We start from the raw sequence: 24,716 nt of genomic DNA, 5'->3' as shown, positions 1-24,716 counted from the left end.
GCGGCGTCCATGTGCCTTGTGCTGTGAGATGTAACAGATGAGCTCCCCAGCCGGAGAGCGATGCATCTGTTAGGATTATTTGTGGGACCGGGTCCAGGAACGGTCGACCTCTGGAAAGGTTTGTGGTGCGACCGTCTACCAACACCAGATCTGTCAGTTGTCCCTGGGTCTGGTTCCACTGGCGCGCTAAGCACTCTTGGAGTGGACGCATTTGGAGTCTTGCAAGGGGCACTATAAAGATGCAAGAGGCCATCATCCCTATGAGCTGCAGAAACACTCTTGCTGGGAGAGAGTGTTGACATAGGAATTTTTGACGCAGAGCCTGTATTTTTGCAATCCTGGCAGGATTGGGATAGGCTATGGCTTTTGAGGTGTCTATGGTGGCTCCGAGGTATTGTTTTGTGTGTGATGGTACCAGGTGGGATTTTTGATGGTTCACCGTGAAACCTAGCTGGTGAAGTAGTTGGACCGTAGCGGCGGTATGTTGCACACATTGTTGGTAGGACGTGTCTTTTATCAGCCAGTCGTCCAGATACGGGAAGACGTGAATGTGCTGTCTTCGGAGGTGTGCAGCCACTACTGCTAGGCACTTGGTGAAAACCCTTGGTGCTGCTGTTACCCCGAACGGGAGCACCTTGAACTGGTAGTGTTGTCCGTCCACCACAAATCTGAGGTACTTTCTGTGAGACTGGTGTACTGGGATGTGGAAGTATGCGTCTTTCAAATCCAGAGTGGTGAGAAAATCGTTCTGGGCGAGGAGTGGAAGAACCTGTTGAAGGGTTACAATGTGAAAATGGTCTGAATGTATGTAGGTGTTTAGAGGTCTGAGATCTAGGATAGGTCGTAGAGTCTCGTCCGTCTTTGGAATCAGAAAGTACAGGGAGTAGACCCCTAAATTTTGTTGATTTATGGGGACCTGCTCTATTGCTCCTTTTTGCAGGAGGGAGATCACCTCTTGTGTTAGTAGCGCAGTATGTTCTTGAGACATAGGGCGGTGCCTGGGTGGAATGTTTGGGGGGTAGATGTTAATTCTAGGCAATACCCTGACTGAATAATTTGTGTCACCCATCAGTCTGAGGTGATTGTCTCCCAGACGTGAAGGAAATGTTGTATTCTGCCTCCGACCGGAGTGGAATGGTCTGGAGGGAGCGGGGGAAAGTCATTGGGCAGGAGGTGTGGCAGAGCGGGCGGTATTTGTTTTGCCTCTGCCCTTACTATTATTGCCTCTGTATCCGCCTCTTTGATAACCCTTTGTGAAGGTAGATTGAGGAGGGGATTTGTAGGACGTGGATGCACTATCCGAGGAGTAGCCTCTGCCCGTGCCCCGAAAGGAAGAGCGGCGAAAGGAGCGCCTGGGAGTATGTGACTGCAGGGCTCCCATGGATTTCGCCGTGTCTGTATCTTTTTTCATCTTTGAGGGCTTCGTCTACTTTGGGGCCAAATAGATGATCTTGGTCGAATGGGTGGTTTAATGTAGAGGCTTGTACCTCCGGTTTAAACCCTGAAACTCTGAGCCAGGCATGGCGACGGAGAAGGACACTGGTGTTTATGGCCCTGGAGGCTGTATCTGCTGCATCTAGGGCACAGCGTATCGAGGTATTGGTTATTGTTTTTACCTCTTGAATCAGTTCATTAGCCCTAGTCTTGTACTTTTCAGGGAGATGGTGCATGATGGTCTCTAGCTCATCCTAATGCGCCCTGTCGTATCAGGCCAACAGTGCTTGCGTATTGGCGATACGCCATATATTGGCAGCTTGTGACGCAGTGCGCTTCCCCGACGCGTCTAGGAGCTTGGACTCTGTCAGGTGGTGGTGCTTCGCCTGACGCCTGAGAATTTGAGCGCTTCCTAGCTGTAGATACCACTAGGGAATCCAATGGTGCAGGGCCTTTAATGTAAGAAGGGTCTGTGGGGGCGGCTTTGTATTTCTTCTCTATACGAGGGTTTAGGACCCTGGCCCTGACTGAGTCTTTAAAAACCTCAGGTGCATGTTTAATTACGCCCTTTAACATAGGTAGAATGGCAGTAGACCTATGTGCATCGTCAATGGTGTATAGGAGAAAATCCTCCTCCACTGGGTCAGTATGTAACTCCACCCCGTGGTAGTGTGCCGCCCTTTGTAACAAATGGTGAAAGCCCAAGGAATCTTCAGGTGGGGATGGCCTAGATGGGTAAAGGTCATCCTGTGGGACATCTGGGATGTCCGGATTGTTATAATCATCCCATGGGTCTGGAGATCCAGTAGGGGTGGGGTCTTGTGGCACATCTGCTGGATCATAATAAGGGTCTCCCAAATCGTCTGGGACAGGAGACAAGGTGGGGGAACAATGAGGTGGAGGGGGTGGAGGTGGAGAGGGTGGAGGAGGTGGGGAAGGCACCCTGAAAGGAGATGTAGCAATGTCCTTTCTCTTTGGAGGTGGAGCTGGTTTGTCCAAGTGTCTATTTTTTTTTTAAGACAATGTCAAGTGTCCAGTTTTTGGATCCTTGGTGAGTGTTTTTTGCAGAGGATCCGGTGTGAAAAGTTCCTGCGACACTGGTTGTTCGGTCGGCGCCGAAGTTTTCGGGGCAGACGGCTTTTTAGGCTTATCGAAGCCGTGCTTCTTTGGAACCTCCGATTTTTTGGTCGGTGCCGAAGAAGGCCTCGGCACGGGAGTGTTGGTGCCGAGGGTCTTGTGATGTTTGGTCGGCGCCGGAGGAGCAGGTTTCGACGCCGAAGACTTCGGTGCCGGGTTCGGTGTGGAGGCCAATTTTTTCTTTGGTGCCGAAGGGTGATTTTCGGCACCGGTTGTCGGCTGGCTCGAGCCCAAGCTGCCGGAAGGCTTAATAGGCTTCTTTACCGGGCCCGAAGGTGGGGTGTGAGAAGCAGTGTCCTTGGTCTTGCCTAGGCCCGGAGGCGAAGGTGTGACCGCAGCCTTTTTAGGTATCGGCGTGGGAGGGGGTATTGTACTCACAACCCGCTGCGCCGGGGTGATGTCCTCCACATCTGAGTCGTCGGCCTCGGAAACGCTGACGAGGTAGTCGTCCTCCTGTTCGATGCCCTGCTGTCCCGGAGCTTCGACGTCGTCCCCGAAGATGTCGACTGGAGCGGAGGTCGAGGAGTGCGCCATGTTGCGTCTAGCCCGTCGATCTCAAATGGTCTTTTTAGAGCAAAAAGACTTGCAGGCGGGACAGTCTCGGGCCTCGTGTTCTGGGGAGAGGCAGAGGTTGCACACCTCATGAAGATCGGTGTGGGGAAACTTGGACCCACATCGAGGCCACTTCTTGAAAGGAGTCCTTTCCATCAGCCGAGACCGGAGCCGGAATAGGCCCGAAGGCCGCCGTCGACGACCGGAATCGAAGAAGTGCCGAAGAGAAGGTGAGTAAGATGATTTATTATCTGAAGAAGCTCGATGAGCGAGGATTTTTGCGTCGATCGTTGAACTGGGAAGTTCGGGACCGGAGCGCGAAGTATTACATCCGAGCCCGATGGCAGAAAAAAACAATCTGAGGATGGAGCCGAAGCCCATGCGCAATACGAACCAAAGGAGGAGTCACCGAACTCGTGACTTCCAAAGACTTTCCAAGAGGAAAAACAAACTGCAAACATCCGGGCCCAACACCAGATGGCAAGCTATGCACAGTGTATAATCTGCAGCTCATATGCCTCGAACACAGTATTCCGATTCTCCGTGAAGTAATTTTGTAGGGTTGTAGAGAGCGTGCTGTGGAATACAGCATCCTCTAGAAGCCGGGGCCACAATCGCCATGTAGGGACCGGGGTGGGTATTCTGCCCCAGCTAAAGACCGTTTCTAGGGGGTTATGGTCCGAGGGGGACTTTGCTAAGTATTATCGGTGACCTGTCTTGCAATGGAGTTGGAGCACAGAATCCGGTCTATCCTAGTATGTAGGCGGTGGACTGGGGAGAAGGAGTATTCCCAGTGGTGGGTGTTCCGAAGTCTCCAGGTATCGATCAGGGACCAACCCTCCACCCAATTACATAGTGCCTCTGCCTGTCTGCTGGCCCCGGTGCCTCTCAAAGGGGGTGTGATCTGTCCAGCTCGATGTCCATGACCGCGTTACAATCACCCCCTAGAATCCACGGATAAGTGTCCCACCCCACTAATATCGAATTCAAGCCTGTAAGGTATTGATGTTGGTCATAATTTGGAGCATAAATACTCCGGAGGATAAGCAGCGCACCATCTAGCATGCCGCGGAGGAAAATGTATTGTCCCTGTGTATCTACCCTCTTTTCCTGTATGATAAATGGTACTCCTCCCCTTATCCAAATTGTCACCCCCGGGCGAAAGCAGAGTAATTTGTAGAGATCATCTGTCCCCTCCATTTCCTCCTAATTTTATGGCCTCTGCCTCCATCAGATGTGATTCTTGGAGAAAGAACACGTTTTCACCCCTACGTAGTAATGGAGCGTACACTCTGTCGTTTGTGAATGGAAACCAGCCCGCTGACATTCCAAGTAATAAATTTGTATTTGTCAAGTATCTGCATTTTTGGGTTGACGTGCCCACTTTCCTCCATGTGATGCATTTAGTAGCCTTACGGGACATAACAATTGCAGTGCGTTGGAGCTCTGTAGCCCCCTAAGTAAACAAAATACCAGGTCTCGCCCATAACCTAAACAAGGCCAGACCAAACAAAAGAACCAATGAGTCATCACATAGTAACCCGTAGCCTATGGATTGTGCAGTTAATGAGAAGGCAGACCATCATCTCGATCACAAAGGGAAACATTTGGATGCCACACTCTTAGATGAAGTGGGTCCTTTGAAGATATTCTAAATGAGTTCACGACCAGCAGTCTGACGTTCAAAAATAGACTTGTGATTTCACAGGTTGATCACCAAGATTACTTGAATAGCATGAGACCATGCTGTCATTGCATGGAAAAGTTCTAGTCCCTAATGACATGGGATTCAGCCATCTAAGAAATCACTTGATGATGTAGGCTATTAAGATGTACATGCTAAACTTGAGATTACCTCACATATAAATTAATCTGCTCACACATATAGACTAGCTGTATGTCAAATATCTCTAAGCACTATGATGCAGCACATCCTGTACGCAGATAAAAGCAAAATAAATGAGTTTTGAAGAGCTCATGAAACATCTCAGAAGTTTTCACGTGAGTGAGAGGATGTAGCCATTTACAGATTTTGGGAACATTGTGCAAAACACTTAACACACATGACCTAAGCATTTTACCTAGCAAAATCAGACCAGTCTTGGAGGTGCACAGATATCTTGAAGATATCAATGCATCTATACCAAGAGGCACATATGTACAGGACAGACTGAGTTTTGATGCACTCTTCCATAAAAATAAGGGAAGATTTCTCCATTCCGCTAACATATGATCACATTTTCTGAATGTCTGGATGAGACTTACACCTGCGATCAGCGCACATTGTAAAGTCCTGACCCAGTAAATGGGATAAAATGATGCTCTCCTTCAACCTGGAGGTGCTAATAAAAATTCTGTAGATGACAGAGCTTGCAGAAAAGGTTAGCATTTACATATCAGGGAGCACTCAGTTGTCTGCTGCAGCAGTAGCAGCAGCCCTACAAACAGCCGAGCAACCTCTGGAGTCTGCCCTCACTCACTCCATGTGGGACAAATAGCCTGCCTGAAGCTGTTGGACAGAAGAATGATAGATCACAAGTATGGAAACCTTAAAGTTAATTAACAAAAAAGCTTGGTGGAGCTGCAGAAATAGAGAGGTAGACAAAGGCATCTTCAAGTGGGTGGAGAGCTTCTAAGATCTAGATTACCACAGTGTAACAGACTTGTTTGGTAAAAGGAATAATACACATTCAAAGTTCAATGTAAGAGAACCTGATCTGAAAATTACAGCATGGTTCAGCTCTAGGGTGTTAGGGGCTGCAATTGCTTGTGTATACATATAGGTATATATGTATGGATATATATATGTGGGGCACATATAATATACTGTTTCCGGGATCCCGCACATGGGCGGGAATATTCTAATGCTTATGACTATTGATGAGGATCCCCTGGAAGAGAACCTGATCTGAAAATTAAAGCCAAGAGTCAACAAATGCGAAGACACAAGGGGTTCACTGTAACAAGTCATATGTATGGAACAAGAAATGTAACGGTGACCTCAACGCTCCCTTGTCCGTAACGTCTATTGATGTTTTGTGTGGAACAAAATCAAATGCTTGTCCACTAGAACAATGATTTTGTTACCTTTCAGACAGGACACACCTTCTTAATGCCATAATCACTAGGCTTTGAAATAATTCTTTGGGTAATTCTATAGGGAGGCCCGTGTGAATTTATGAGGCCTTGGAAGCCTCTGCTGACTGTGGTACTATACTTGACTGGTATCTGAAGATTGTGAGCAAAGTCCCTGCTGTACCATACTAAATTGCAGTTGTCTGTGAATGGTTTCAAATCCACTTCTATAAACTTCAAGAGTTCTTGGTCCTTCTACAGGGTGGTACTAGGTTCCTCTACAGTGGGAATGGAAGGGACAACCCTAAGAGTACATAACACATACAATAGATTAAAAAACCTCTGGAGGGATTAAATGTGAACAGTGGTGTTATTGAATGTTCTATTTTAATGTTATATATTTGATACTGGTTGTTAAACACCTGTCCAAGCAAAAACACCTGTAAGTAAAAAGGGCAGTGAATAAAACCACAATTGTACATAATTTAATTTGTGGCATTAGTTCCATCCATTTCAAGGAACCATGCTGAAAATCTCACAAGTAGAACAAAACAATGTAAGAGCGGTCTGTTAATTTTGGTTGCAACAAAGCAAATTCATTTAAACCAATATGCAAATGACAAATATAAATTGATGGATTGGTGGGGTCAATACTACGATGACTACCCAGCAATAGGGTGCTAGGCTGTTCACCTTTGTTTCCAGCCACAAATTGGCAAATACAAGTTTACAAAGTTTGAAACTAGTTGAAATATAAAACAAAAACTCCCATTCTTCCATAAGCAAATTTAAACAGAAATCCTTCTGCCATCTGTGTCAATAATGGGAAGAAACAAAGCAAGTACACCATCCTTTGTATAACTACGATGTTGCTTTAAAGGCCATTCAAGAAAACATTTAGATTGTGGATGAACTTTTTACGCATGACAGACATCTAACCAATCTTATGGCCCTTGGCTGCCAGCAGCCAGGAGGAATTGCTGCCAGCAAGCAGGCCCACCAGCAAGGACAACAGGACTATAAAATATGGCTTTGATTACAGTGCACACTCACAGTATCAATGACCAATTTTAACACTAATCATACCGAAAAAAAACAACCTTTCTTGACATCCTCCTGAAAATCAAGAAACATGGCTGATAGGTACAGAAAGAAGCTTATATATTGAAGGACCAGTCTAGAATAGGTATTTGAAACCCCAGAGGGTGAGCAAACATGAGTTATAGATATTACATCATATGTTAATAAGATACAAAGTATGTGATATTTAAAATGTCTCTTTATTTACCTAGAACATTAAATGTTCCCCTTCTCTTGACAAAAAGATATCATACAGTTTGTACAAAATTCAGTATAAATAAAGTCAGTTTTATACAAATACCATATAAAATGTATTGCCTTCATTATAAATACTTACAACATGCAGGATGGAAAAGAACAAATATATTTTTTGGTTGACAAAAAACAAATGAATTATCTTTCAAATAAATAAATAAAATGATTGAGTCAATCTTATAAAATAATTTTTTCTCAACAAAAATAGGGGTTCAAATAAATTTAAAAAAACACACTAATACTGCAGACGGCTCAGTAGTAACAAAAAAAAAAAAAACGACCATTCAGTCATAACTGTTCCATTTAAAGCATTTCTCAGCTTATGCCAGTTTTAATTATTAGTGTCTGTGAACGGAAGGAGGGCGTTCATGCAGCAGAGCCTTCAAAGGCGCCCAATTCTCCTGTAGGAATCTGTATGCACTGCTCGCGGCTCCGGTAGCAAGGCCTATGGAAAGAATGCAAGTAGTACACTTCACCCGAGGTCAATGTATTATAAAGTCTACTGTTACACATGCATATACACCAAACACAATTAGTAAAACTGTTAACAAATTAGCACCTGCAGAACACAAAGCTCACACAGGCAAAGGAGCTCAGAGGCAGAACAAATGTTACAAACGCAGCAAAGTCGACAAATATTATAACAAAATAATGCTCAAACATTCACATGCCAAAGGACATACCCTCCCTTTATAATGCCCTATCCAGAACCACTGCATATGGCAGAGTTTAAGTAAAGTTACTACAATCGATTAACCTCTCTGTTTTTGAGTAGGTAGGTTTTGTAACAGTGGTCAAGTAGTAGAGTTTGTGCCTTCAAACAGTTCACTGGTAATGTAATAAGTTGGAAGGCAACAGAAAGAACACACATCCTTTAAAGGAGCACAGCTCATGTAAATGATGTAAATGCTTATTTAATCTTGTAAGTAGTAAATAAATGATAGGCTTCATACGGAAGTAAGCTAACTTAAGTCATGGTCTGTGTGAGTCAGTGCTACGAGCATCAAATTAGAGAAATAATTTGTAGTAGATTCCTACATAAATAGACAATATAGAATTTATATATTACTCCCAAACTTGGCTGACAAAATAGTTGTCAAATATACTACCAAGGAAATGTTTCGCTTTTGACTTATTTCTCCATCGCATACTGTAATCTTAAGTAGCCAAATGGATATCTTGACATGTTAACCCATTCACTGCCAACACACAAACACAAGATAACACACAAGAGACATACACTCCAAAGTCCCACAAGTTGAGCACACTGAACAAATGTCAATTGGCTTGATTTGCAAAGCAAGTAGACTTAAGTGGAGAAGTGAAGAAGCAGTCCAGTTAGTAGTAGTTAGTAGGTAAGTAAAAGTCAGTTTAGTGTCATCCATGGTTAATAAAAGTGTGCTATTTTGGGGGTGAACAGATTCATCTGGTATTTTCTGTTAAAAGTTTTTAATCAGTTTGGAGATGTTTGCCTGGCATATGAAACACTGGCATTGAGAGGTACTGCACAAATCTGGTTTATCATCTCAGCGGATAAGGGTGTTTTTGAGAAATCACAAAAGCTGAGGTTGTCAGATACTGATTTTTTCACTAAAGGAGAAATTTGGAAAAAACTGGCATAACCAGAGAAACGATCAAAAGAGGATCAAAGGCAAGAAATAAAATCACCACATTAGGAAACACCATCTTTGCAAAAAGAGTACGACTAAAAATAAAAACAATAAAAATAATTCATACCTGTGGCGTGTTGCCATCAGAGGTCCTGTTCTCAAGTTCCTCCTGAAGCTGTTGACTCCTCTTTTCTGACTGCAGCAATTGCTGTTGAAGCTGCAGGAACTGTTCCTTCGGCACCATGGTAGAGGCCTGCTGCTGGAGCTCTCGGGATTGCTGGGATTGGCTAAGCGTCACACTGGAGCCGGAGTGTAGCATCTGCGGAATAAGAAATACAGCGTCATGCTTGCAGCTTCATATCTAATACTCAACAATTTTACTTTGTACTGAGCCAAAGAATAGAGGATCTACAAGGCATTGCGGTTCCAGCTAATGGCTAACTCCACTTTGATTAAGCACTTCTCAAATTCTCCATAGAGAATCAAATTAAAAACCAAAACAAGCTGGGATCAATGGCTCAGAGTTAAGGAACTTTCCTTTATAACCAACTGCACTAAAAACGTACAATTCCCTCAGGCCTAGATGAAAGGACCTCACATGGACATTTATGTTTCTGCTCAGCACGATTACCATCTGATGCACCTTGACCATTCCCAATATTCGTAAAAAAGATTTGATGGGACACACTGCCTATAACCAAATATTTTCGAACTCCTATACAATTGTGAACCTTATGCGGACATTTATTTTGCTAACCAGATTTTGAGATCGCAGTGAGCCTTGGCACTGACTTTCTCAGCAAACGACATGCACTGTAATCATAAAAATTACATGCATCTGTGGAATAAAGGTTGTCTGCTCATGTTTTGCAATCTAAGTCATCTCTTCGGAATCATTTAGCTGCTACTTGTTTACATTTAGTCATTAACTCAACGATGGACCACATCTGCACATGCAGGGAAAGGGCCCAGTTGTCTTGATGCTACTTTATTGATAAACTGATCAATACACTCTCCAAGTAAGTATAACTTGGGGTCGGCCGGGGTTGTAGGAGTGTGCATTTCATACAGAGTGTCAATGCACCGTAGTTCACAAACCCTACTAACAAAACCTCTATGTATCATTTTCATTTTATGCTAGAGTTGCCTAATCCCGTAAATACCTTACAAAATGTAACCACTGAAATGCCAAACTACTCCTTGGAAAAAGAAAAAAAACAACAAAAATAAAACAGTAACTCAGAGAAATTCTCTGGGAAAGCAAGATCCAAATGCTAGCTCTGGTGAAACTATCACTTTAAATCTGATAGGGGTATTGGCAACCATAACAAACATTTGTAAAAATGCCTCACAACTAGCTCTAATATAATATGGGGTTTTAGCACTTGGGGAGAGACTCTGGCAATGGGAATAGAGCTTGCTCTGTTTGGGGCACATGCTGAATGGGGCTAAGATCTGAAACGTGACAAAAGTTACCCTTCAAATAAGCAAAAGAGCTAACTGGGTGATGGAATGGAGAGGGAGGTGACCAGGAAAAGACCAATATGTTTAGGTTTTCAGCTACCAGCACGTTGTTGACTGTGGAAGGGTTTCAGAAATGGAACATGATGAGCATTCTTAAGATATACAACTTCTGGGCATACTAAGAAAGCATTTGCACACTTTCAACAGGATTTTGATCTACGCAAGTCAATGTTTTTATAGACCTCTTCTACTGCGACACACGTAGGGAGGAAGCCTCAGAGGGGTGGCAGACAAATCAGCATAAAGCCCTCAGTTAAACAGATTGTCGATGGGAAACAGAGAAACTAAACAGATGTCGGTTTTTAAAACAGACACCTCTAGCTGTGCAAAATAGGAAGCCGATGGAGGCAACCTAAAGGTTAAGGAGTGGCTGTAATGACGTCTAGATAAGGCCTTATGAACATGAAGTTTCAACTACTGCTGCTAACGGAACTGGGTATGTTTTAGGAAGGAATGGCTTAGTGGAGTGGGGGGTTGAGATAATCATCAGAGTGTGAGATACGGGGTAAAAGTGATTTCTAACACGCAAACTGAACCAGCCCAAGTACAGTTTATAATGGAGGTAAGCCCTAGTAGTGCAAACTGATGACACAAAAGGGGCCAGAGGTGCAGCAAAGACAAACTATTTTAAGAAGACTTGAAGAATTTGAGCTTACTTGGATCTTCAAACTGTTGGTGCCCAATGCCCTAACAACAACCAATAAACTGAGAACGATTTAAAGCTTATGATCCGGCTTGACTTGCTGTTTGAGACCAACAAAAGGACAACATACTGCTAAAAAGGGAGGAATAGTAGACCAGGGGACACACAGAAAAACTGGGTGTGCTAATTGGAGGAACTTTCTGTCACGGTTTCTAACTTGGACTATAAAATAGGCAAGAATCACGCTTCAACTGGAAATGATCTGACACCTCCCAAACTCCCCCCTATATTGTTTTATCAAGCTCCAGCCAAGAGCCTGCATGAAGAACCTGGGGCTGACTCACCACCAGTTGCAGCATGTGTGATCTATCCAAGCCTACTTAGAAATATTTGAGTTGTGCTCGTTATTGTTGCAGAGTTGTTAATCAGTTGTGATTAATACAGGTAAGATGCCACCTGTAATACTAGAACATGTGCAGAACTCATCAACTCCTTCTCCAAACCTTACTTTACATCTGCTTCATTCAGGTAGAAGAAGCACAAAAAGACTGCACATGAATACATTAATGCCAAGCGGTCCTAGTGTCTAGAAATGATACTATGATGTCTAAAGTGGCATGGCCAACAAACCTGTAGACTCTACAAATTACTACTCTACTAGAGTGAATTTTTACCATTGAAATTCCTCTGCTTTCCACTCAGATTTTGGATTAAGTACCTTAAATTATTAATGTTGCATCCATGAATTTTCCCCTTTGGGTTAACTTCCAAAATCAGAGCTAAAACCCTACTTTTCAATTTAAACCATTGGCCTAGGCACAAATCAGTCAGGCATGAGTAGGATTAGTTTCCAGGTCTCTTGAAAATCTTCATACTCTACCAAGTGCAAATGTGCTTGGTTTCTTGCCTCATATTATAGCAGACTGCTTAGCCGATGGAGCTGCATATTCTCAGGTTACAGCTCTATCAGGGAGCATTGAACAGCATATTTTATCAGCAACAGACCCATAACCTAACCACCTCACTAAGTAAAGACAAATATACCTTGGGAAAGCCTCTCCAAGATGCAGTTATTTGCTGCAAAAGCTCTTCCAATCCTCAAGTATTATATCTGCATAACACTACACAAGTATCTGCTTTGATTACTCTCTGCAAGACTTCTTGAAAGGTGTGAAGGTGTTACCACTTAACTAAACAACCGCAGAGTGCACCAGAATTTACACCTGCACTCGTGTCAGTTCCTAAAGTCACAATCGAATACCATCACTGACCTCTCCTGAACTTCCTCCAGTTCTTGTACTGCAGAGGATCCTCTGTATTTGGGGCTATCAGACGATAACAATCAATCATTTATCTTTACCAAGCGTTTAATATCCTGTCCTTTCTAAATAGGAGGGAAAACCCTAACCTCAAAGATTTCCACTTCCTAATCTCAATTTGAGGGCATTTACTCAAGTTGGTGTGCGAAACCACACACACTAGTGCTCCATTTGTGAGTAAAAGGCAGAATTTGGCGACTTGTGCTGCAGGTGATGTTGCATCCTTTTACAATCTGTGAAACCCATGGCGTCTACGGTATCTGCGATCTTGGTGGTCTGATGCATACACCTCAAACTCCATGGCTTGAGTGATGCGAATAGTCAAGATCAACCCTGTGCCAGCAGAACTTTGGTGACATTTGTTGAGATGTACAAAATACCGCAATGTGCCAGAGATACGGACCAGACATTGAAAACAGAAATCTAAACCATGGAAATACATGCTAATGGGTTCAAGTGCCAATCACCCATCCTTGATGAAGACTAAGACAAAAGTACATACTATAGGAAAAAACTGACTTTTTAATTACAATTAATTTCTCCCATATACCAGTTTCCCAAAATCTACAGTGGCCCCTGAAAATACCCCAAAGTCTGTCTCATCACAATTATTGCAAACATTTAATATCTGCCCAGGTAGATGGAAGGAAAAAAGACACAGAATTGAGAGTTTAAACTCTGATGATACAATTGGTTTCTGTAAACAGAAAACAAAACTGGTGTTCTATTTCTTTTCCTTCTTTGTGTTTTCTTAAGGAGCGTAACCTCATTAAGACATAGGCACAGGGTATTAAGTAGGCTCAGAGATAGGGCAAAAAGAGATGTTAGAGGACAGAAAAACAGCAACAGATTACCTAGCTCCACATGGTGTACAAGTTGCCATTTGCGTGATGTGATGCATGCAAATGTGTGTCCGCATTATCAACAATGTACACGTCTATTAGTTGTGTAAACTGTGTTTAGCATTGAAATTTGCAAAGCCTGAAGTGAATGATTTTGCATTTGATGATGCACCATTAGGTTCCGAAATGTCTCTTAAAATAGCTCCTACTACCTTTATACAACCATAAGTAAAATCCCTAGCACCATCTGTTGTCATCCAGCTGGGCAGTGGGTGAGTTGTGCTTACTTTATAGTTTTACTGTAAACCCCCACCCCTCCAACAAAGGTTCACAATCACTGCACGACAAACAGTATTAAAAAGCGACACATTATCAATTACATGCATGCAGATCAACCACAATGGCTCATAATGGGGCTGAAGATGAGATCATTTCACATGCAGGTATGACACAATGTGATGTTTGAGTCAATACACATTTGCACAATTCTACTGAAAAACTAGCAACACTTGCGCTTAGAGACCTGAAGGTGATAACGCGCTTTATAAATGCCAATTAACAATAACAATAACTTGCTTCAATCTCACCTTGAGCACACACACACCGTAATTCAAGATACTGAATCAGTTGCTTAATGAATGAGGCACAAATAGTGCCTTCCTTAAAATAATACCAGGAAAATATATTAAAATGAACCATGTAGACATCCATGCTAAATACGAATGCTTCGACTGACACCCACTTGAGCGTTCTAAAAATAAATGACAATGAATAAACAGAGATTTGCCATCATGCCATGGCAGAACATGAAAAAGCATTGTTCTACCTTCACCAACTATCTCAGACAGGGAACTGCGCCCTTCGCTGCTAGTTCCAGGCTTTGAGTGCTAAATACAGGACGGTTGGAAACAGAAGGAGATTAGAAGATCAGAGGGTTAAAAAGGAGGAAAGAACTACATTTTGTCAAAAAACAGAACGATAACAAGTTGAGAGCATTAGGAGAACTAGCTAACCTATCACTGACAGAATTTTGAATTGTGAAGAAGGAACACATGCAGGCCAATAACAAACTAAGCCATCAACACTCTATATTTTAAAGACTTAGGTGGTCAGTTCTCAGTACATGGATGTAGTTTTGACGTGAAAAACTGGTCCTGTGCCTCTTCCCATTGTGCAACTAGTTTGGGGTGCTGCATCGTGTTAATAAGGAAATGCAAAATTGCATTTGCCATTCAATATTTCTTGGTAGAACTAAAGTGTCTATTAATTTCCTCCTCTCCTTCTAAAAGTACCCAGTCCAAGTGTATTCCCACAAAAATCTTGCTCAATGAGTTGAAGGGTGTGCAAATCAGGGAAGCAAGCCTTCACTAATAACGTCTTAGCACCTTGGAACCAGTCATAAGATTTTTGCAGCAATAACACCTTACAAGGAAAATTAGGCCTTGGCTGGAATCACAAAACGTCAAGTGTACCCAGATAACTATTTCAGACTGACAGCTCAGGTTTGCTCACTTGGAGCATACAAATATCCCTGAACATATTCACCTAGCCAACTTAACTAGATTTAACAGCCCGATTTCCTTTGTAACACATTTCCCACAGCTGGCCCAATTCTGTAACCAACATTCCCTCCACAATTCTAGTAATTTAGTGCCGTTTTCAGCATAACACTAAGGGTAATCTCAAGTGTCACACCATCTAATCAAGGAGTATTGTCTGTTGGGTAAGGCAAGGTATAGTGGGTGTCATGCACAGACAGAACCAGTGTTACCAAGCTGATAAAATTGTGTCATTGCTGCTAGACAAGGTACTCCTTTTTCAAAGATTATCACAATTTTGTTCTTCCATTTCTCTCAAAACTTTCACATTTTCTCAATTTTGCAACTAAGTTAACATAAAGGTTCTTCAGGCCTTCAAATGTTTTAAGTATATAGAATTTAAGGTGCACATTTAAAGTGAGACATTACAGATGCAAGACCTTGCATACAAACATTTACGGAAGTATTTTATTTTGGTTTTCTAATGCTGGTTTAAAAACAAACTTGTTGAATCACTGTCAAAACCGCTTCGCTGACAACGTTCTTAAGATCATCCAAAAGGATATACAGACGCGTCTTTCCCTGCTCACTGTCTGCCACTTTTAACATTAGAGGCTTTATAGCAGTGTGAAACTGTCTGGACTTTAAGGATAAAACGTAAATGTCACCAGTTAATAAAAGTAATGCCGTCTGAGGTCATGGTCATATTTGTGCTGAAAGAAAATACCATCTGGTAGAACCCAGATGCTTCTCGTATAGCATTTAATTCACTTAAGGAGACTTGCATGTGCGTTTGCCTTGCACTAACAAGTGACAAGCCGGAACCAGGGTGAGTTGTACATCCACAACAATGTTTTCCTTTTCATCTGTTTGATGTCCTGTGAGAGGTAGCACCAAACATTACCAAAGATACTTCCAAGAAAAAGCAGATGAAAAAAGTATCAGTCTACACAGCAGCACGGGGCAGCACTTTCTGCTTGTAGGGCATCAAGCGCACCCCCCTCACATTAGCCTAGTCATGCAGATGTTGTCCTAGTCATAAAAATACCCTTGAGTGACAATGTGTTTCTGATAGAGATCAGTTACAGGCGATGCATGGAATCGTGTTTGCTCAGGTTCTTGCTCCTTGCAACCTGCTGAGGAACAGACTTGTGTCTAGCGTTTGTACATTTCAAAGAGAGTCAACTTCCAATCTTACTTTGGTGATCATATCACAAGTAGAGAACAAGACATACAAACATCATCCAAGTGTCGAACGTCGTAGCAAAATCCCAATTCCATCAAGTGCCAAGGCATTTCAGTCTTAGCTTTGTCACTGCAGACTGGTGCCATCAGTCTATACAAGAGAAGGAAACAATATCCTCTTTCTGTTGCATGGCTGCAGAGCACACTACCACTTAGATGGTTATAGTTTGTTTGCATAACTAAATCCAGTATTAAGAGCAGCCTTCACTACAAACATCAAAGGTGTAGCACAGTAACATATAGAGTATTACTGAGTAGACAACATACAATTAATTTTTTTTATAATTATAACTTTAGTAATATAACTGTTGAGTCTGATTTACAATCAGCATCACATTTGGAAACATACCTCCATTAGTTGATCATCAAGTTTAATTTGTTTTTTCTTAAAGCCTTCATTTTCCATTTTTACAGTTTCCAATTCTCGTTCAAGGGAATTTATACGGCTAATCTGTGAAAGAAAGAACAATCTCATTGAAATTCATAGCTGCAGATATTATTCTACATACTTACACATCTAATAAAGAACTATCTGGATAACAAGAATAAGTCATATCGCAAATAATAGGGGTATGAATGCACAGACCATTTTTAAAGGGGACTCATGTTGCAAATATAGGAATATTTATTTATTACTCAATAACAGAATGAGATGTGGACGTCAAAATAATTAACTTCAAAGGCTTTGTGGAGATTTTTTTTTTTTGAAGAGTGCACAAAAGCTTGGGGTAGAGCATGGTACAGATGAATTATAAACAGTTTCTCTTCAATGTGGATGAAGAAAGATTACATTTGAGGGTTAGTAAAAAAAGAACCCAGCCAAGTGGTCAAGAAGTATAGAGTGTTTTGTAAGCCAAGCATGAGCCTAGATGTTAGCTAGAGAAGTGCAGAGAACAGGTTACAACTTTAGGATCAATTCAATGCTAGTTATTTATCAATGAAGAAAAAAGTAAACTATAAAATATTTAGAGGCGTAAAGGTAGACAGTGACTTTAGGTTTCGAAGATCATATTAATTTAGAAATCTGGAATCAGAGTGAGAATGGAGGGAGGAGCATGAGGGCAATATTGGAATTAAGTCCTGTGCCTTCTACAAGACTGGATGATAAGAAAGGAGCATGGCAGTGAAAAAATATAAAGAATGTCTTTTCGGTCACATATTGGCATGTAAAGGTAAATAGAGCAACATATGACGCTTGGTAGCTTTGAACTACATTCCATTTAACTGTGGAGCTTTTGCACATCCATAGATTAACCTGCTTTGGATAGCAAGAAGAAACAATACCCCAATTTTCTTCCATGGAGATATCTACATTATGTAATGCTTTGTAAATAAGTTCTTCTAGTGGAATGGCCCAGAAATCTTTAAATGAAGCTTTAACAAGTTCAATAGTTTAGATTTTGTAATGTGAAAAGCTTTTTCCACAATTTGCATCCAATATGGCTTTGTTGGGTTATTGGTCTAGTTGATTGGGACACTGGAGATATTTAGGCGGAAAAATCCATTGCTTAATGTGGCTGCAGACATAGTGTTGTAGAGCAGCACAGTTCCTGGTTTAACTGGTAAGCTTCCAATCCAACATGCCTTGTTGGTCTTCTTTGATAACTAGACAATATCATAAGAAAGAAATACTTGTGTTTTGTAATAGCTGGCATCCACTTGCATGAAATTTTGTACTAACATGTACTTCTGAATCAGTACTATTATTTTCTTTTAAAATCCAGATTTGCACTAGTGTTCGTGGCACCATGATCCACACCTTTACCAACTCGTTGCATGGTCTCACGGTGTATGTGATCATTCATTTGATCTCTAGAAGGGACTATCAGGATATTATCACGGTGGTCTGCACAATTAGCACACTTCGCAGTTTATTTTACTCAAGGCACCCAGCATGATAGATGTATGCACTTACATTTGTAGCTATCCAGCCTGTTTTCCATAAAGTGGGGATAGCAGGATACCCATATGGAGAGAACATCACTGCTCCACTATGTTGTACAGTGAGTGCTAGAAATATTACATACTTAGTACATTTTCAGCAGCGTTGCACATTCAGTAGATGGAAGGTGCTCTGGACGCACTACAGCTTTTGGCCTTCCTGAGTGCTCGTCATCACTCCATGGAGATAAAACACAGGTAAATGGTATGAACATTGGCTGCACTATTTATAGTAGCTCTATCTAGTGATTTTGCATGTCATTTTTCAGAGTGATGTGTTCCTTTGCAGGTGGTTTGAGACTGTTAGTACTGAAAGTTACTGATGCCCTAGATAAGTCATCTGCATATGATTGGTGGCACTCAAACAAGACTGTTGCAAGGTAGCTGAATACTTAGATTTCCTCTCTCCTTGATTCTAGGCACTTTAGACAAACTACATTGGTCCTGATGAGACTTCCTCTCTCCTTGATTCTAGGCACTTTAGATAAACTACATTGGTCCTGCTGAGACTCTACAATTGAGAGTGGGTTGAAACGGCGACACACCGTTCCCTGGTCACAGAATCACAGGGAGGTAACATATGGATTACTATATTCGATCCAAACTAGAACTGTTTCTAAACTGTTTATAACCAGGGATATGTACAGTGCATTTTGTATCACTCTTGTATAAATTCACTTGCACAAGCACTGCTTGCTCTGACTACACTTTTCCACAGTACAGTTTGCACCTTGTATGTGTATATACTATATGGAGAGCAATAAAGTTTCTATCAAGGAGTGGAGTGTTTGGTCTTGACTAATTTTGTATGATTATATATCATCACACTAATCATCGCACAATTCAACTGAATAACTAGAAGTTAGACTATAGGTATTACTGGAACGGCTCCCATGGAAAACTTTAAAAATAAATAAAGGAATATGCTACTTACCAGTATGCATCTGTTCTTGGCATGTAGAGCTGCAGATCTACACACTGTGCATAGATCGCCATCTGATGTTGGGCCCGGATGTTTGCACTTGTTGTCTTGGAAAGTCTTTGGAAGTCACGAGGTATGTGACTCCTCCTTTGGATCGTAGTGCGCATGGGCTTTGGCTCCATCCTCAGATTGTTTTTCGCCAGCAGGGAAATGATGGAGCTTAGTAAGAAACAGGAAAGATGCTCATGTATGCTGTATCTAAGTAAGATAATAATGGAACAGATAAAGGTAGCCAGGGAGGCAGGTGGGCGTGTAGATCTGCAGCTCTACATGTCAAGAACAGATGCATACTGGTAAGTAGCATATTCCTTTCGAGGCATATGAGCTGCAGATTACACACTGTGCATAGATTGTAAAGCAGTATCCCCTCCTAGCGGCGACTACCAGTATCTGTTGCAGTAGTTTGAAATAGTGTTTTGAGTACAGCCTGGCCCACACTAGCTTGTGGTTTAGTTTGCACATCGACACAATAGTGTTTTGTGAATGTGTGCGGTGTAGACCATGTAGCTGCTCTGCAGATATCAGCTAAGGGAATGCTCCCTAAAAATGCCATTGAAGCCCCTATCTTTCATGTAGAGTGGGCTTTAGGAGGACCAGATAATGTACATTTTGCTTTGTGGTAACACATCTGTATGCATTTGACAATCCACCTAGCTATCCCAGATTTTGATATGGGGTTGCCCTTGTGTGGAGGTGAGAAAACACAAATAGTTGTTTGGTCTTACGAAAAGGTTGTGTTCTCTCTATGTAGTACAGTAGTGCTCTTTTGACATCTAAGGTGTGAAGAGCTCTTTCTGCGACTGTTTGTGGCTGCGAGAAGAATACGGGCAGCTCCACAGATTGATTGAGGTGAAAGGGAGAAATTACTTGGGGAGGAATTTAGGATTAGTTTGGAGAACAACCATATTAAGATGCAGCTGCAGAAAGGGTTCCTGAATGGTTAGTGCTTGCAGTGCACTAACTCTTGGTAGAGAAGTAATGGCTACTAGGAAAGCAGTTTTCCATCTTAAGAATTGTAGCTCACATTTATGTAGAGGTTCAAATGGAGGCCCCATTAGTCTTGTGAGAACTATGTTTAAATTCCACACAGACGAAGGTGGTACTCTGGGGGGAATTATTCTCTTGAGTCCTTCCCTAAAGGCCTTTATGGCAGGTACTCTGAAAAGTGAGAGATGTTGTCCATTTTGTAGATATGCTGCTATGGCAGCAAGATGCAGTCTGATAGACGTGTAGGCTAAGTTGCATCTTTGGAGGTGTAGTAAGTAGCCTATGATGTGGTGGATAGACACATCTAGGGGATCAGTGTTGTTATTATGGCAGTATATCACAAACCTTTTCCACTTGGCTGCATAGCATGCTCTAGTGGTAGGCTGTCTAGCTTCTTTGATGACGTTCATACAGTCAGGAGGAAGGTTAAGGTAACCGAATTCTAGGACTTCAGGAGCCAGATCGCTAGGTTGAGCTGAGCTGGGTCTGGGTGTTGGATCTCTCCATGGTTCTGGGTTAAGAGGCGTGGAGAGAGGTATAATTTTTGGTGCGGAACTACGGAGAGTTCCAGCAGTGTGGTGTACCATGGTTGTCTGGCTCAAGTTGGAGCAACTAGGATGAGCGTTAAGGAGTATTGCTCTAGTTTGCGCACTACTAGTGGAATGAGTTGAAGAGGCGGAAAAGCGTACGCAAATCTGCCCGACCAGTTCATCCATATCGCATTGCATTTGGACGCTTGGTGAGGATACCTGGAGGTGAAGTTTGGGCATTTGGTGTTTTCTTGGGTGGTGTAGAGGTATATCTGTGGTTGCCCCCACATCTGAAAAAACAGTTGAAGAACTTGTGGATGAAGTTCCCACTCGTGGATTTGTTGCGTTTGACGGCTCAACAGATCGGCTATTGTGTTGGACTATAGGGACATGTTGGGCTAGGGGAAAAATGTTCTGAGGTATAGCCCACCTCCAAATGCTCTGTGCGAGCTGAGAGCAGCAGAGAGTGTGTCCCGCCTTGTTTTTGGATAGAATACATGGCTGTCATGTTGTCGGTGCGAACTAAGACAGTCTTACCTGATATTTGTTTTTGAAATGCTTTTAAGGCTAGGAATATGGCTACTAACTCCAGGTGGTTGATGTGGAGTAACTTTTGTTGTGGTGTCCACCTGCCCTGCATGGTGTGATGTAGTAGGTGAGCTCCCCAGCCGGAGAGCGATGCGTCCGCTTTCATGACTAATTGAGGAACTGGCTCGAGGAACGGTCGCCCTTTGGAAAGGTTCTTGGTGTTCCACCACTGCAGAGAGCGATGGGTACGACTGTCTATCAACACGAGATCTGTAAGCTGACCTGGAGCCTGGTTCCATTGGCGTGCTAAGAACTCTTGGAGAGGACGCATGTGGAGTCTTGCATGAGGCACTATGAATATGCAAGAGGCTATCATTCCTATGAGTTGCATGAACACTCGAGCTGGAAGAGAGTGTTGCGGTTGGAATCTGGTGAGAAGAGCTTGCATGCTCGGTATCCTGGCGGGAGTGGGATAGGCTAGCGCCCTTGAGGTGTCTATTGTGGCACTGAGGTATTGTTGTATGTGGGACACTTGCAGCTGGGACTTGGCGTGGTTTATTGTGAACCCCAGGTCGTGAAATTGTTGAATAGTGGCGTGAGTGTGTTGTACACACTGATTGTATGAGCTGGCTTTTATGAGCCAGTCGTTTAGATATGGGAAGACATGGATGTGTTGTCTTCTTAGGTGTGCTGTCACCACTGTTAGGCACTTGGTAAACACTCTTGGTGCTGTGGTGACTTCAAATGGGAGTCCTTTGAATTGATAGTGCTGACCGTCCACGAATCTGAGATAATTTTTGTGAGCGCTGTGAATGGGAATGTGGAAATAGGCGTCCTTGAGGTCTAGAGTGGCAAGGAAGTCGCCCTGGGAAAGTAGAGGGAGGACCTGCTGAAGTGTGACCATGTGGAAGTGGTCTGAGTGTATGTAGAGGTTTAGGGGTCTGAGGTCTAAAATAGGCCTTAGAGATCCATCCTTCTTTGGTATGAGAAAATAAAGGGAGTAAACTCCCTTGTTTTGTTGGTGCAGGGGAACTGGTTCTATTGCACTCTTTTGTAGGAGGGAGATTACCTCCTGCTGTAATAGTAACAGATGTTCTTGTGATATTGGACGGTGTTTGGGTGGTATGGTTGGGGGGGGTAAGATGTTAGTTCGAGACAGTAGCCTGATAGAATTATTTGCTGGACCCACCTGTCTGAAGTGATGTTTGCCCAGGCAAGGAGAAATTGGTGGAGAATTCCCCAACTGGAGTGTATTGGTCTGGGGGAAGTGGAGGGAAGTCATGTGGGGGGTGGAGACAGAGCGGGAGTTTTTGTCTCTGCTGTTGTTCCCTCTGTAACCACCCCTTTGGTAACCTCTAGTAAAGGTGGATTGGGTGGGAGCCTTGTAAGAGGTGGAAGGGCTATCCGAGGAGTAGCCTCTATGGGTACTTCTGAAGGATGAGCGACGAAAGGACCGCCTGGGAACTTGCGATTGCAAGGCTCCCACAGATTTGGCGGTGTCTGTATCCTTTTTCATTTTCTCCAGGGATACGTCTACATTGGGGCCAAATAGGTGTTGCTCATCAATAGGCTGATTGAGTATAGAACTCTGGACCTCGGGTTTAAAACCTGATATGCGTAAAAGGACACTGGTGTTTATTGCCCATGAGGCGGTATCTGCTACATCTAGGGCACACCGGATGGAAATGTTAGTGATGGTTTTACCCTCCTGGATGAGTTCATTGGCTCGGTTTTTATATTTGTCAGGGAGGTGCTGCATTATGGACTCAAGCTCATGATAATGTGCCCTGTCATACCTGGCTAGCAGCCCTTGGGTATTAGCAATGCGCCAAATAATTGCTGCCTGTGACGCTGTGCATTTGCCAGAGGCGTCTAGGAGTTTTGATTCTTTATCTGGTGGTGGTGCGTCACCTGATGTTTGGGAATTTGCTCTCTTCCTTGTATTAGAGACTACTAAGGAGTCTAGTGGTGAGGGGCCTTTAATGTATACTGGGCCAGTAGGAGCAGCTTTATACTTCTTTTCTATTTTTGGGTTGATGACTCGAGCTCTTACTGGGTCTTTAAAGATCTCTGGTGCGTGCTTAATGACCCCTTTAAGCATGGGCAGAGTTGAGGTGGACCTTTGTGTGGTATCGAAGGTGTCCATAAGAAAATCCTCCTCTACTGGGTCTGTATGCAGGGCAACCCCGTGGTATTGGGCAGCTCTGTGAAGGAGCTGGTTGAATCCGATATTGCTTTCTGGAGGGGAAGGCCTGGAGGGATAAATATCATCCTGTGGTGTAAGGGACGTCTGGGACACTAATCATCCCAGGGGTCAGGGGAGCCAGTAAGGATAAGGTCCCCAAGGGGTTGATCGTCCGCACCCCCCGCATCATCTGAGGTGTTATCATCATCATCTAGTGGGGTAGGTGATGGTGTGGGAGAGTGGTGTGGTGGGGGAAGAGGAGAAGGGATGCTTAATGGAGAGGTAGCAAAGTCTCTCTTCTTTGGTGGCGGTGCAAGCGCAGGCGTTTCCAGGGGTCTTTTTCTTGATGCTAAGCATTAAATGACTATTCTTAGGATCCTTCATTAGAGTCTTTTGGGTAGGATCTGGACGAAGCAGTTAGTCTGTGGCAGACCGATCCTTCGGAGTCGAGGGCTTTGGTGCCGGAAGTTTTTTCGGCATCGACTCTGTAGCGGTTCTAGGTTTGGAACCGTGTAGTTTTGAAGTGTCTTTATCAGATGGAGCCGGTTGCTGTTTTTTCAGCTCCGAGGTCTTTGGCTTGGAAGAATCGGGGCCTTTTGGTGGGCGTTTTTTAGTCGGCTCCGAGGGTGTTGTCGGTGCAGAGGAACCTGTGCTAGCCTTCGACACCGAGTGCTTTGATGTCGAAGCACCGGTCGGCGTGGATGAGGGCAGCGGTCGACGTGGATGAGGACGAGGAAACCTCTTCAGTGCCGGAGTTTGTTTTTCGGTACCGAGGGTAGGCTGACTCGCGCCCGAGTCGCCTAAAGGCTTAATAGGCTTCTTTACTGGGCCCGAAGGCGGGGCATGGGAAGCAGTGTCTCGGTGTGCACCTGGGCCCGAAGGTGGAGATGGTACCAAAGCCTTTTTTGAGAGTGTCGAGGGGGGGGGGGGGGGGTGGTTGGGTCGGGGTCGACGTCTGTACTCACGGCCCTTTGAGCTGGAGTGATGTCTTCGACGTCTGAATCATCTGCTTCGGAGGCGCTGATGATGGCTTCTTCGACCCGACCCTGCTCCAGAATATCGACGCCCTCTTGAAAGATGTCGTTGGGGATCGAAGATGACGAGCGCGCCATTGTTCTTCAAGCTAGTCGGTCCCGGATCGTTTTCTTGGAGCGTAAGGAGGCGCAAGCTGGACAGTTTCTGGCCTCGTGCTCCGGTGAGAGGCAGAGGTTACACACCTCATGTAGGTCCGTGTGGGGAAACTTCGACCCACATCGAGGACACTTTGAATGGCGTCCTTTCCATGAGCCGGAGATGAGGCCCAGGTAGG

General features: G+C 43.5%; 1 protein-coding gene across 7 annotated transcripts in view; it reads right to left on the bottom strand.

Annotated features, from left to right (window-relative positions):
* The window catches only part of NIN (ninein), a 388,280-nt gene that overhangs the window by 54,708 nt on the left and 308,856 nt on the right, over positions 1-24,716 (bottom strand). For 4 of the 7 annotated variants that reach the window (XM_085626981.1, XM_085626982.1, XM_085626984.1 and 1 more), the window contains 2 exons: positions 16,604-16,705; positions 9,271-9,462 (listed from right to left, as the gene is read on the bottom strand). In XM_085626981.1, coding sequence (XP_085483107.1) covers positions 9,271-9,462; positions 16,604-16,705 — 294 coding nt within the window. Of the gene's footprint in view, positions 1-7,459; positions 7,979-9,270; positions 9,463-14,297; positions 14,359-16,603; positions 16,706-24,716 lie in introns of those variants that run through there. The other 3 variants (XM_085626985.1, XM_085626986.1, XM_085626987.1) reach the window with 2 other exon arrangements.

Source organism: Triturus cristatus, chromosome 9 (assembly GCF_964204655.1).
Source record: "Triturus cristatus chromosome 9, aTriCri1.1, whole genome shotgun sequence".
Taxonomy (NCBI): domain Eukaryota; kingdom Metazoa; phylum Chordata; class Amphibia; order Caudata; family Salamandridae; genus Triturus; species Triturus cristatus.
This window is presented reverse-complemented; position numbering and strand designations above follow the sequence as displayed.